We start from the raw sequence: 14,962 nt of genomic DNA, 5'->3' as shown, positions 1-14,962 counted from the left end.
TTACAGCAGCCATCAGAAAAATGCCACAAGGAGCAATTAGGAACATGCTTGAAACAAATGAAAACAACAGAAGGCCTAAGCAAAGAAACAGGAAGTCTCGTCAAGGAAACAGAAAATATAAAAAAGAACCAAACAGTAATTTTAGAACTTAAAAAATATAATAACCAAATTAAAAAGCTCAAACGGATAGGCTCAAATGTAGAATGGAAGTTACAAAAGAAAGAATCAGCAAACTGGAAAACAGCACAATAGAAATTACTCAATCTAGACAACACAGAGTAAAAAGGAGAAGGGGGGAAAACGAACAGAATCTCAGGGACCTATGAACTATAACAAAAGATCTAACACTCGTGTCATCAGAGTCCCTGAAGGAAAGAAGAAAGAGAGGAGGACTGAAAAAGTACTCAAAACGATAATGGCTGAAAACTTCCCAAATTGGCAAGAGACATAAACTTACAGATTGCAAAAGCTGCGCAAACCTCAAACAGTATAAATCCAAAGAAATCCATGCCAGGACACATTATAATTAAACTTTTGGAAACTAAAAACAAAGAAAAAATCTTGAAAAATAATTCACATGACAACCAACTTCTCATCAGAATCATGGAGATCAGAAGAAAGTGATGCAAATACTTTTCAGGTGCTGAAAGAAAAAAACTGTCAACCCAGACCCCAACAGCCATCAAATAACATCCTTTAAGAATGAAAGGATGACTCAAGACATTCTCAGATGAAGGAAAACCAAAAAAATTTGTTGCCAACAGAACCACCATTTTAAAAGGGAAAAAGGAAGTACTTTAAACAAAAAGGAAATAACAAACAGAACTCTGGAACATCAGGAAGGAAGAAGGAACCAAAAATATGAGTAACTATAACAGGCTTTCCTTCTCGTCTTGACTTTTCTAAATTATGTTTGATAGTTAAAGCAAAAATTATAACAGCTTGATATGGCTCTACATGTTTGTACAGAAAATATTTAAGACAAACATAAACAGGGAGAGTAAAGAGACATTAAAGGGAGGTTAGGCTTCTTTTCTTTTTTTTCTTGCATTTGGATTCAGTTGGAGGGAGGTTAGGTATCTACAATTCACTTGAACTGGTAAAATGACATCAGTATATGTTATGTACATATAATGTAATACTTAGAGCAACCACTAAAACAGCTATATAAAGAAATACATTCTGTCCATAACCCTAGCACTCTGGGAGGCAGAGCAGGAAGATCATTTAAAGTCAGGAGTTTGAGGCCAGCCTGAGCAAGAGTGAGACCCTGTCTCTACTAAAATAGAAAAAATAGCTAGGTGTGATGGTATGCACCTGTAGTCCCAGCTACTCAGGAGGCTGAGGCATGAGGATTGGTTGGCCCAGGAGTTAGATGTTGCAGTAAACTATGACAACGCCACTGCACTCTAGCCAGGGTGACAAAGCAAGACTCTGTCTTTAAAAAAAAGAAAGACACTCAAAAACACTATAGAGGCCGGGCACGGTGGCTCACGCCTGTAATCCTAGCACTCTGGGAGGCCGAGGCGGGTGGATCGCTCGAGGTCAGGAGTTCGAGACCAGCCTGAGCATGAGTGAGACCCTGTCTCTACTAAAAAATAGAAAGAAATTATCTGGCCAACTAAAATATATATAGAAAAAAATTAGCCGGGCATGGTGGCACATGCCTGTAGTCGCAGCTACTTGGGAGGCTGAGGCAGTTAGGATTGCTTAAGCCCAGGAGTTTGAGGTTGCTGTGAGCTAGGCTGATGCTACGGCACTCTAGCCAGGGCAAAAGAGTAAGACTCTGTCTCAAAAAAAAAAAAAAAAAGAAAGAAGGATGCAGTGAGCAAAGATATTGAATTGGAAAATAACTTTAAAAGGCTTTTTTAGGACTAGCCTTTATTTGTACATGTGATTTTGTTCTTCCCCTCTCCAATGGAGTGGCTTCTCCACAAAACACTGGTATAGGAAGTCCTCTCAACCAATATATAATTTTCAGTATATGTAATTGACTCATTAGTTACTCTAGGTTAGATATAACTTGTTCTACCGACACTCTCCAGGCTGGCCCTCGGGGTTTTTCAGGTTTGTAAAATGTCACTTTTTAACATACAAATATGTGGCCCCTCAGCTGGATGCAATTCTGTTAATAAATTATTGATTTCTTCAAATAAGAGGCAGTAAACAACTGCAAAACATATTTGCCAGGATTTGAAAGGTCAGACTTGCCAGACTTAAAGATAGACAAGTGCTTGCCTATCTGGGTGTGCGGGAAGCACTAGATGGTATTCCCCAGACCTGGATGGCTTGGGTCAAGAAATATGATTGGCTGTCGTAGATTGGGAATGGAAAAAAAAAAAAAAGAGGAAACTAAAATATTTACTTAGTAAGTGGAGTTGGCAGAACAATCTTAAAGTATCAGTATGAGGAAGAAAAATAAGGGATACCAGTGGGAACCACTGAAGTCCAGTTTACAATGCCTGGGAATCCACCAACAACATGATCCTTAGAAGCAGTTGTGAGCTCCCACCTACCTCTTAGCTGAGGCTGGAGACTTGGCCACGATGACTGCATTCCTATAATCTGGGATCTGTGATAGACAAGAGATCAGAGATTACTACATGTTTTCAAGAGGCTATTTTCACAGTCAGCAAAAAGGAATACTCCAACAGACTCAAAAATGTCATCTGGTTACTTGGAAGCATTCCCAAAAAAGCAAAGGATCAAAGTAAAATCTGCTTTGGAAAATGAAGGAATACCTACCAAGGTAAAAATATTACTAAAGTGCAAGCCACTCAGATTTCTTTTAAGAAAAAAGTAGGGATAATCAGTGATTAGCTCATATCTCTATGCCAGCAAATACTGATAACTCAGTGTAAAGATGTTTTTATAAAGTCAAAAGGAAATCCTCTTCTGAATCCTAATTACATGTAATCTCTCTCTCTCTCTTTTTTTTTTTTTAGAGACAGGACTCACTCTTTCTCCCAGGCAGCTGGAGTGCAGTGGCACAATCATAGCTCACTGTAATTTCAAACTCCTGGCCTCAAGTGATCCTCCCGCCTCAGCCTCCCAAAGCCAAAGTGTTGGGATTACAGGCGTGAGCCACTGCGCCTGCCTACATGTAATCTCACAGTACAAGCATGGTATAAATCCAATCTCATTCTAAGTCAAATTCCAAACAGATGACTATTTAGCATACTGCAATCATCGACATGCCAAAGAAACCAATTTGTTAAAGGAAAATCAGCCCAGTGCAATTTTAAAAAGATATTCAGAGCCCTTAAAAAAAAAAAAACAAAAAAAAAACAATAACTAAATATCAGCTGCTTTGGAGTCTTTTTACTGTTGAAAATTTAAGTAATTTGTGCTAATGATGATCATAACAAAGATGTACTCATTATCAAGGTCTGAAAGTATAGAAGACAGGACTACTTTTAAACTGAGCAGTGGTTTGTTGTTTCTGACTTTATCTTGGCAATATTTTCAAATTCTGTTCTTGAAGTCTAACCATTTCATTTAATTATTTCATTCAAATATATTCCCATTGCTTTGTTTCTCACAATTACACAAATAAACTTTAATAAGTGGTTATTAACACCTAGCATGTTGTAAAATGCCTAGCACATTAAGAGCACTAAATAATAAATACCTAGTAAACGAAGAAAATACTGACTGATTTGAAGAAGGATCTAGTATAGGTGCACCCAGCATAATCACATGGATCAGATGTACATATTTAACACAAGAAAGCATAATTTACCCGGCCTTCTCAGAGTTATTTTCATTTAGCACTTTAATTATTTTTTCTGGGAGTTTTTCTAAATCGTTTCATGTATGTCCTTGCTTCATCAAACATCATCAAACAGCACCAAACCCAGCCAAGAGAAAATCTAACAACCAACCAAGGAAACATTTAATAAAACAAATAATAGGACACTTAAAAGAAAGGACTCTTCAATAAAAACAGGTCTATTATCTCTTCAGAGGTTAAAACAGGAAACCATATACATAAAGAAAGAACTAGTTGTTATGATAAAGAATTAAAAAGAAATCAAGGAGGAGGAAGTTATTGTGGCCTAAATAACAAACTCAGTAACTGGGTGGCTGAACAACAGAGTGAACACAGCTTTAAGAACAGACCTGGGATGATCAAGCCAAGTAATTGTCCCAGAGTGCTTATATATAAGCATGTGAAAACTGAAATAATTGTTTTAAAGTTACACTATAGGGCCTAGATCCAAATTTCTAGGATCTAACAGTTCCCAAAGAAAAAGAAGGAACGAAATACTCAATTAACAGAAAAAAAATTCCCAAAGAATGAAAGGGACCCCCTGAGCATATGGTGAGATGAATGGGAAAAAAACCCACAAACACACAACATGGCGAAACTTCAAACCACAAGCAAAGAGATAAAGCTCTATTTTAATGGGGAGAATTTTGCCTCCTGCCTCCCCCAAAACACACGATAAGATACTCAATCTCACTAGAAATCAGAGAAGTAAAAAATTTCAATAATATAGTATTGTTTTACCCACTAAACTGGCAAAAATTTTCAAAGTTGTAACATTAAGTATTAGGAAGAGCATGGGAAACAGGTTCTACTATGTGTACTGCTGGTGGGAATGCAGAGCCACAAAGAAACAAACTGCCCCACTCCACATACTCCTTTGCTGCTACCCTACCCTTGCCCCATTCCTTGCCATATCTCATTCCTGGGATAATGACAGTGGCTTGATATAAAGATTCAGGGCAACAACAGGGGGGAGAAAAACAACTCCAGAACCAGAAACAGATAACTCTAGAAGTTACCTAAAAACCTGGAGAGATAGGATGAGATCTATACAAACACATGCCATAAAAAAAGATAGTATTTGTGATCCTCGTATTTTATTTACTCTTCATATTATCCTTTTAAAATGCTGGTGCAGGCCAATGATTACTAGGATTACAACCATTATACCTAATCACTTTTCAAAAACATGCATTGTAGGACGGGCGCAGCAGCCCACATCTCTAATCCTACCACTTTGGGAGGCCAAAGCAGGAGGATCGCTTGAGACCACGAGTTCGAGACCAGCCTGAGTGACATAACAAGACCCTGCCTCTACAAAAAATAGAAAAATTGGCTGGGTGTGGTGGCACATGCCTGTAGTGCTGGCTACTTGGAGGCTGAGGCAGGAGGATTGCTTGAGCCCACGCGTTTGAGGTTGCTGTGAGCTAGGCTGACACCACTGCACTCTAGCCCAAGCAACAGAGCAAGACCTTGTCAAAAAAAACCCCTCCCCTCCCAGCCAAAAAATGAAACCATGCACTGTACTTAATGCCAAATCACTTTTCGTCATATTTTAGTATCCCTGACACTGGGATGTCTCACACTGGGCAATGTCACACAGTAGCTGGGACATTCACATGCATGGTGGCCACAGCGTTCCTACGGTCCTCACTTGAAATGAGGCACGGGCACTGTTGGTTCTATTCTGGCTGTGTTTGACTGCCATTTAAAATGTCTCCAGAGAGAGTTCATAATGATTCTTTTCATTCAAGTGAAAAGTTACCATGTCTGCAACAAAGACAAAGGAAGAGAGCAGCAAGGTATAATTCCATATCCGTGAATCAAATCACTGGAGGAACGACCACAATTCCATATGTTCTTGCAAAGCAACAATCAAATGTTTTATGAAACCGAAGAAAGGAAGAGATCCCTACCAATAGATGAAGCTGTAAAAAGGACTGACTCTGAAAAGGACTGTCTGACACGTGCGCAGCAACACAACTCAAGGCAGGAGACACTGCCCAACCCCTCAGAACAGATGATAAAAGTTTCAAGGCTATCAGCATCCTGGTACTAGAACATTCCTTCTGACTCCGGCAGAAGGTGCTTAAATTCCAGTGACAAATTCAAGAGAAACAGAAAGCATGAGTTGTCAAATAGGAAAGCGTCACCATCAAAACAGGAAAAGTGTCAGCATCAGAATACGATCACTAAGTAACATGAAGGCATCATGCCATAGTATAATTAGCAGTGCTTTCTTCTTTTTTGGTGACATAAAAAATAATATAAGCCTTGATTGACAGCATCTTAGATTCAGTGAAATATGGTATACCTATCCCCTGCTTTAAGAAGCTCTAACACATGAAAACAAAAGGCATAGAACAAGTATACTGTAAAAAGGCAATACAATAAAAATTCCTTTTTAACAGTAAATTCCCATATATAATTTAATTTTATGTAGCTTTTTAAAATTTTTTCTTTGAATAAAGGAACGAATTTTAAAACTAAAATGTTTGGAGTTATCACTATTGGCTCAACATCAGAAACAAAAAACCATTTCCCTAGTTTGCTGAACCATAAACATCATAACAGAGGGCTCAATTTTGACTTCTTTTCCACAATGAAACCTAAAATGGGGATTTTTCAAGTATTAACGGAAGGCAGCCTGGCCCTGAGGCAGATGCCTATGCTAATGACAATGACTAGCACGGAGCTCCCAGCCCGACCTTGCAGCCAGCATGAGGACCACCAGCCTTCACTCTTCAGGCCCACAAGGCACCCTCAAGAGGTGCTGTTGCCATTTATGCCTTGAGACAGTGGCACACAACATACCTGAGTCCTGAGTGGGAACATCCCCCAAAAGCACAAGATATGGACATCAGCCCATACAGGTCTACAGTGACTGCTCTATTTCTTCCAAAATGGTAAGTTTCTCCAGTTAGCTATTAATAAGCTGTTAACTGGACCACATTCTCCTGCGCACACAATGCTCACCCTCTCTCTCTTCTCTGTCAGGACCTCGGAACCCTTCAGCATCGAGACATTTGCTGATTTCTTTCTCACCCTTTCCTTTCCCTCAGGTGAGAGTAATATTCAGGTAAAATTATAGTCTATATGATTTTCTGAATTTATTAGGGTTTTTAGGTTTCCTGTGTGTAACTTCAAAGAAAAAAGCAGAATATTTACATTTTTCTCTTTCAAAAATACTTAAATACATTTTCCCTGTGAGGGCCTATAGTAATTGCTGGAGGATGGAGAAGGCCTGTACTCTTACCAGAAAAAAATTCCTCAAAAACCTATAAACTGACATCTTTTAAATATAGTACTATGAAAAGTTCTCTAGAAACGTAAGAGAAAAATAATTCATAGAAGAAAAACAGTTCTGGCTGGTTTGATGGTAGTGGGTTATCTGAACTTACTAACATCAATGTCACCAAAGTTGATAAACAATTCCCCACTGCTAAATTTGACTAGCTTTAAAAAAAAAGAAGAAGAAGAAAACGAGTTCTTAAAAGCAAAATAGCTAAGTATGATATAAATTAAAAATTCAAAAGGCTTCTTAAATAGGAAGTCACAAAAGTGCTTTTGTATCAAAGAATAGCAAATGTGACTGTGACTATATTAAAATTACACAAGTCTGATTTATCCCAGGATGCAAGGAGGGTTCGACATTAGAAAAATCAATCAATGTAATACACCACATTAATAGAATGAAGAAAAATAAATCCACATGATCATCTCAATTGATACATAAAAAATCCAATACCCCTTCAGAACGGTAGTTCCCTTGGGGGAAGAAAGAGGGGCATGGGACAGAGAAGGAGCACGTGAGCAGATGTAAGTTATGATGATCATTCTAGTCTTCTTGTTGGGTAGCAGGATCGTGGGTGCTGGCCAACTAGAGATGGATGGACAGAGAGAGGGTGGGTAGGTACACAGAAAAGGGCCAGGACCAAGCATGGACCAGTAACAAAAGTGAATTACTTTTTACAATGATGACTAATCTGATTCTAGGTACTTGAGGTTCAAAAGAAAATGCAATTTTAAGAGCTTGGCAAACAAAATAAATCGGAGATTAAGAAGTTTAAGATACACTGAATTACATTTATAAAGTATAATAGTACTTTAAGCATAAGATTACATCAAGTTTTAATCCTTTAGGGACAGCTCAAGGAAATAGAAATATATCTTTCAATCTTAATCAGAATGTTAAAAAAGTTTGAGCTAGCTCACCTCTTCTTGAATATACTGTAATAAGAAGGGAGATGCTCTTAAATTGTCAACAGGAATATTGAAGAATCCCTGAATTTCCTTCTGGTGTAAATCCATAGTAATAAGATGAGTTAGACCTTTGAAAATAAAGCAGACAGAAACCCATAGTTTAAAGACAAGTTGCACTGTATGTAATAAATACTATATAAAATTCTATATATAATAAATTACTATTAGAAAATTGCTCTCCCATCAAAAAAACTCAGCACCTTTATTGTTCAGATTTTTTAGTACTATGAGATGCATGATTTTCATATCAATTTAAAGTCTTGAAATAACAAAGATAACAGTAATACAGAAAGATCTCTAAAAATTCTAATAGAGCAGATTACATTGCCTTGAAGTTTCCTTAATAAGCATGGCAAAGCCCAGTGTTAACATATCAAAACAAACTGTACCAGCCTGGAAATTGGAGAAAATACGGAACCTTTACCCCTATTGTATCCTTAAGGATATCTGAAATGATACTAGAAAAATATAAGGAAAATTCTATATGAAAAATTTTAAAAAGCATCCAGACATGGTGGCTCATGCCTACATTCCTAGCACTTTGGGAAGCCAAGGCGGGAAAAGTGCTTGAGGCCAGGCATTCGAGACCAGCCTGGGCAACATGGTGAGACTCCCATCTTTATGAAAAAAATTAAAAATTAGCTGGGCATGTCGGCATGCCTTTAGTCCTCGGCAGGCTGAGCCAGGAGTATCGCTTACCCACCAGGAGTTTGAGGCTGCAGCAAGCTATGATTGCACCACCGAACTCCAGCATGAGCAACAAAAAAATTTAAAAAGATATACTTGCCCAAGAGAACAGGAAAGTGAACCTGGTAGCCTGTCCAGGAGCAAGGCTGGAAGAGAGGGCAAAACCTTTCCAGAAGATTCAGTAAGCTAGCCTGTTCCCTTCACCAACTGCCTGTCACAATGTTTTCAATGGGGTAGACTACTGAGGTTGCTAGAGTTTGGGTTTAAAAAAATTTTTGCTTTGGCATTTACTGGAATGTTACCTTAGAAAATCTGTTCTACAGTAAGTATCTGTGTTATGTTATCTGTGATATGTACCTTCTATATTCACATAAACATATACAAGCGCACACATATACACACACACACACCCCAGCAACTATGAAGATTATTTAGAAACAAGGGGAAAATACTTAAGATGTTACCTGAAAATTCCTAACACAAAATAATATATATGATTTACAAAATATGCCTATCTGAGCTAGGTGTGGTAGCGCATGCCTATTGTCCCAGCTACTCAGGGGGCTGAGGCAGGAGAATCGCTTGAGCCCCGGAGGTCAAGGCCAGCCTGAGTAACAGTGAAACCTTGTCTCAAAAAAATAAAAATAAAATAAAATAAATACATCTGTCTGTCCTGGGAAAGGAAAGAGGCTAAAAAAAAAACAGTTGCTGTAGAGTTCAGAATGACTTTTCCCCTTTCAAAACAGCTCTGATGTGATTGCAAATTATACTAATATAATTTCAATACAAAGAATTTAGGAGAAAATGGAAAAAACAAGTCATTCTCATTACCTTGTGTTTTAGGGAGTTGAGACTAGAAAGAGAATTCTCTGCATTGTCTTCTCCTTATAAACTAATTGTCTTTAAAAGCTGCATCACTATTGTACTCTGTTCAGCATCTGAATTTAAATATGTTAATATTTTGAAATGTCTGAAGTAAAAATAAAACTCCCAGGCCCCCAACTGTCAAATACCTGCCATTCCTACTTACCAGCTTTGCACATCATGGAGGCCAGCAATTTAGAGACAATGGAGCCTCTTTTCCTCATCTTGCACTGTTTGCTGTAAGGAAAGTAGGGGATCACGCCGATGATGCTCTTGGCACAAGAGGTCTTACACGCATACACCATGATCAGGAGCTCCATGATGGTCGTGTTCACATCCCTGTAACCAAGATCCAGCAAATCCCATCAAGGGAGCTAAGACGCGTACTGTTTCCCTATTTCACAAGAGTCAGCAGTGTGCTGCTCATTCCTCTGTGAGACTTAAGGCACAAAAAGGAAACCAGTAAATTCCTGTCTTCTCAGGGCATCAGCTCCCCCATATTCGCTCTCTGCTGATGACCCTACTTTCTTTTTCACCAAGAAAAGTGAAGGAGCGCATGCACGGGCTCCCACTGCCACGAGTCTGCACCTCGAGAGTCGCCTGCCCTCAGTCAGCAGTCAGAGGAACTTTCCATGCCAGTTACCCTAAAATTAATCCCTCCAAATTACACAGCTACTGAAAGACATTGCCCCAGCAGTTCTCCCTCTCCTGCCTCCACCATCAATCTGCCACACTCGCGTGGCTCATCCCATCAGCCTATAAACACTGTTACTTCCTCCATTAAAAACAAAAACCCAGCTGGACACGGTAGCTCGTGCCTATCTTCCCAGCACTCTGGGAGGCCAAAGCAGGAGGACTACTTGAGCCCAGGAGTCCAAGGTTACAATGAGCTATGATCACACCACTGCACTCCAGCCTGGATAACAGAGCGAGACCCTGTCTTAAAAAACAAAAACAAAAAACAAGACCAACTCCTAACCACGTTCCCCACTGCCCCATGTCTGTGCTCCCCTTTGTAGCACACCTCAAGAGAATTGTCTACATTCAATATCTCCGATTCATCCACTCTCATTCTCTCCCACACACATCCTGATGAAGCTTTGCTCTCATCAAGGTCATCCATGGCCTCCACGTAGCTACATGCTCCAATCAATCCTTAGTCCTCCTCTTTCTCGACCCCTCAGCAGCATTTGACACAGGTACTCACCCCTGTTCCTTGATGCACTGTATTCCCTTGGCTGCATGGATGCCCTTCTCTGGTCCCCTCCTGCCCGCCTCCCCAGCCTCCTGCTCTAAGCGTTGTTACTTGTCCTCTCCTGTCTCCCCTCATCCCTTGGGCTTCTCATCCAATTTCATAGCTTTATAAATGCTGGCGACCCTCACATTTGTATCTCCAGTCCAAGCTTCTCTTCTGAACTCCAGTCTAACAAATTCAACTGCTACTTGACAATTCTACTCGAATGTCTGTTAAGACATCTCAAAACTTAATATACCCAGTCGGACCTGCTCATTCTCCTGCTTCACCAGAAAACTTCTGACAGCTGATAGCAACACTGTTCCTCCAGTTTATTCAGGACAAAAATCTTGAGCCATCTTTGGCTCCTCTCTTATCCAGAAAGTTTCCACGTCTCACCACTCCACGACTGCCCCCGGGGGCTGAGCCGCCTCCACTGGGCGACCGTGCTGGCCTGCACACAGGCCTGAGGCCACAGGGCTCCACTCCTCCTGGGGCTCCACTCCCCCTGGGGCTCCACTCCTCCTGGACTCCCTCTGCATTGCAGGCTGCACACACAGCCAGCGGCCCTTAAAGTGAAAGTCACGCCTTGTACTCCTCTGCTCAAGACCCTGAAATGATTTCCCACTCTGCCAAAAAAGCCCAGGCCTCACAGTGGTCCCCAGGCCCCTTCATGGTCTGCCCAACCCACCCCTGCTTTCCCCTCATGCTCCACACCCTCCTCAGCCAAGCCACACTCCACCCCTGTCAGCCCTCCCACGGGCAGCTCACTGCCACTGAGGGCCTTGCTCTAGGTGTCCCCACTGCCTGGAACACTCTCCTCCCTGCCTCGCCACCTGGCTTACTTCCTCACCTTCTCTGGTCTTTGCTCAAATGTCACCTTCCCGATGAGGCCTGCCCTGTCTGCCCTTCACCACCCTTCCACCACCAGTACTCCCAATTCCTCCCCATGCTGCTTCATTTTTTTCCCATGGGACTCATCACCTTCGGGCATACTAGATAATCTATTCACTATGCTCGCTGTGTGTCTTCCTCCACTAGAACACAAGCTCCACAAGGACAAGGATCTTTCTGTTTTCATCATTAAGGCACCTCACCTGAAACAACTGTAACCAGCATACAGTAGACATTCAAAATGAGTATTTGTTCATGAATGGAAACTGAGAACATTTGGTGAGCAGGTTCTCTTTCACTACCCAATAACAAGCCTGACATCTGACGAGTTAAGAGACTTCCAGAAAAGCAATATACAAGAAGGATAAGAGCAGAGGAACCGACAGTGAGTGTAAAGTCACTCCAAGGCTCCCAGACCGTGCTCCCAGGAGCACCATTTTTCTGTGAGTTAGAAAAAGGTTTTCCACCACTCAACTCAAATAATGCAGGTCTCACTTGAATTACAGAAAAACTTCAGTTAATGGACAGAATTATCTTAATTTAAAATTTAAAAATTTTCTTAACTTTGATCGCCTACCACTCGTCTGTACTAAAATGAAGTACAAGCTGTATCTGACAACACCAAATTTCAATGCTATTTCATGACATTTCATAAAGAAGACCATGACGTCCAGGCTTTCTGCAACCTGGACAAGGCTGAAAACCCAAGTTAACACAGGCTTCCGACACATACAGAGCAATGCAAAATGAAGCATGGAGAGAAAATGAAGGGGGTGCTGAGTGGTTCTGACTAGAAGAATGCAAAACTGACAAGAGGGAGGGGCACCGAGTAACACTGTTGAAATGAACAAAAATACAGAAGAGAAATAAAAGAACTTAAAAATGGGATGGGATTGGCAGTCCTCCTTCTGAAGTGCTGAATTCTAAGTCCCATGGGGCCTTCAATGCCTACTTATTCCCTTGGGTAACCCACACAACCTCTGGGCATTTATCCAATGGAATTACACACCTCTCTGAGGAAATGAAAGTACTGCAGACACCCAGGAGCCAGAAGCAGCGTAAGCTGCTGTGTGCGTGCACCTTCCCTAGCCTGATGCTGGAGGTGAGGGTGCGCTATGGGCACAGGTGAGTCCTCCTCTAACACCCTGGCTGGCAGCAGGGGCAGCAAGCACTTGGTGCCCCCATGCCCAGCTCTGCTGAGGATCCCAGGTGTCAGGGCACAAGGTGAAGCCAGGCACTGCCACACGCTCCTTCTTTCAGGGCACACCCACTCTCCAGGACGAATGGATGCAATGACAGGTCCCCTGCCATTCCTCTTCCCAGGAGAGTCACAGGGTTTTGTGACTTCATCTCAAGGAACCAAAGGCCAGGACAGAGATGTTCAAAATTTAGGTGAAAGTATGTGTGTTCCAAGGCTAAATTTCCCTGAAATTTGGCTCATCTTCCCTTTCTTTGATATTTATTTATACATATACACATACATATCTATATCTATATGTATACACATATATCCATATATATATGTATCTCCAGCATACAGCAATTTTCAGGCTCTCGAAGTTAAAAAGTGATGCACTACACAAACTGATTTCTAGACATTATTAAAAATCGCTCTGAGGGAAGAACTTCATACACAGAGGTATTTGGGGACACATGTGGACAAGTGCACAATGGACAGCTGGGCTCCCTGTGACCACGCTCCCTTCCAGAGTGGCACAGACGGCTTCACTGCACTGAATCTTCTAACCCAGCTTACACATCTGTGACCTCAACAACTTCCAGAACACATGTGTGTCAAATGTCACACCACACAGGAATACACATTCATTCAGCACAGTCTTTTATCTTCTCAGCTCATTTAACACATGCAAGAAAATAGTAAGTGGTGATTAGTTTAAAATTATCGGCAATAAAATCTTTTACAAATTCCGGCTATTAATTGTTAAGAAACTTAATGGGTTCTATTTTCATTAAGAGCCTCTACTCCAAGCAGTTATTTCCACCCATCAAGAACACTGAAAGAACACAAAAAAGTCAGCAGTTATGTCAGGAAAATTAGCAGAGTAAGATATACCAATTTTAAGACTACCATAACTCTTCCTGTCTAGCCAACTCTCATGATTCTAAACACTCATGCCTAAACAGAGACCCAGAAAACATTTCTGCTAGATAACTACTTACTTTGAAACGGTTTGGATGATGAAAACATCTTTTCCCCTCACAGACTCTTGAATTTGTACTCTTGTTTCTGGCAGGAAAAGGAAAAAAGATGGGAGGGGAAGGCATACAGTTCAAATTTTTCAAAATACATAAAAAATATGCATTATTCCCCAATGTTAAAAAAATATGGAAACTGGAACTGTTACAAAACTCAGTAGGTTTCAAATGCTACAATGGATAATAAACATATTGCCATTAATCACATTTTTTTTTTTTTTGTTTAGATAGAGTCTCACTTTGTTTCCCAGGCTAGAGTGCTGTGGCGTCAGCTTAGCTCACAGCAACCTCAGTCTCCTGGGCTTAAGCAATCCTCCTGCCTCAGCCTCCCGAGTAGCTGGGACTACAGGCATATGCCACCATGCCCGGCTAATTTTTTTTTCTATATATATTTTTAGTTGGCCAGATAATTTCTTTCTATTTTTAGTAGAGACGGGGTCTCGCTCTTGCTCAGGCTGGTCTTGAACTCCTGACCTTGAGCGATCCACCCGCCTGGGCCTCCCAGAGGGCTTGGATTACAGGCGTGAGCCACCGCGCCCGGCCTATTAATCACATTTTTTAAACACAGTTATGTGACAGCTTTAAGAGGGAATTACATTTCTGACTTGAAATAAGCAAATCTACACTTCTCACCCCTTGTATGTGCAAGAGTGAGCGCTGTGCCACTGTGCGCGTAGGATCTTAATAGGAAATTATATACCATTCATTTGACTCACACCCATTAAGAACTTAAACTAGGTACAAAATGTTATATTAATACATGTGAGAACAAAGATAAGTATGAACCAATATCCCTACTCTCAAAAAACATGATATCAGCAACAAGAAATAATTAGACAAATCCAGAATGGAACATTCTACAAGACAAGCTCTTCAATAGTCAATGTCATAGGCAGAAAAAAGAGAAGGTGAGGGGAATGTTCTATATTAGAAGAGACTACAGAGATGTTAAAAAACATCGCTTAACTAAGAATCCTGGTTTGGGGGTGGGGCGGGGAAGCTACAGGCCAGGCATGGTGGCTCATGCTTAT

The 14,962-nt window shown here is 40.8% G+C and overlaps 1 protein-coding gene across 8 annotated transcripts in view; it reads right to left on the bottom strand.

The window, feature by feature from the left end:
• Positions 1-14,962, bottom strand: part of PRPSAP2 (phosphoribosyl pyrophosphate synthetase associated protein 2) — a 43,030-nt gene that overhangs the window by 17,589 nt on the left and 10,479 nt on the right. For 7 of the 8 annotated variants that reach the window (XM_069483231.1, XM_069483228.1, XM_069483224.1 and 4 more), the window contains 4 exons: positions 13,896-13,962; positions 9,753-9,925; positions 7,988-8,103; positions 2,517-2,572 (listed from right to left, as the gene is read on the bottom strand). In XM_069483231.1, the coding sequence (XP_069339332.1) occupies positions 2,517-2,572; positions 7,988-8,103; positions 9,753-9,906 (326 nt within the window). In that variant the 5' untranslated portion in view covers positions 9,907-9,925; positions 13,896-13,962. The remainder of the gene's footprint in view (positions 1-2,516; positions 2,573-7,987; positions 8,104-9,752; positions 9,926-13,895; positions 13,963-14,962) is intronic. The other variant, XM_069483227.1, reaches the window with a different exon arrangement.

This window comes from Eulemur rufifrons, chromosome 9 (genome assembly GCF_041146395.1).
Source record: "Eulemur rufifrons isolate Redbay chromosome 9, OSU_ERuf_1, whole genome shotgun sequence".
NCBI classification, from domain to species: domain Eukaryota; kingdom Metazoa; phylum Chordata; class Mammalia; order Primates; family Lemuridae; genus Eulemur; species Eulemur rufifrons.
Note: the sequence above shows the minus strand (reverse complement) of the source record. Positions and strands in the feature narration are given on the sequence as shown.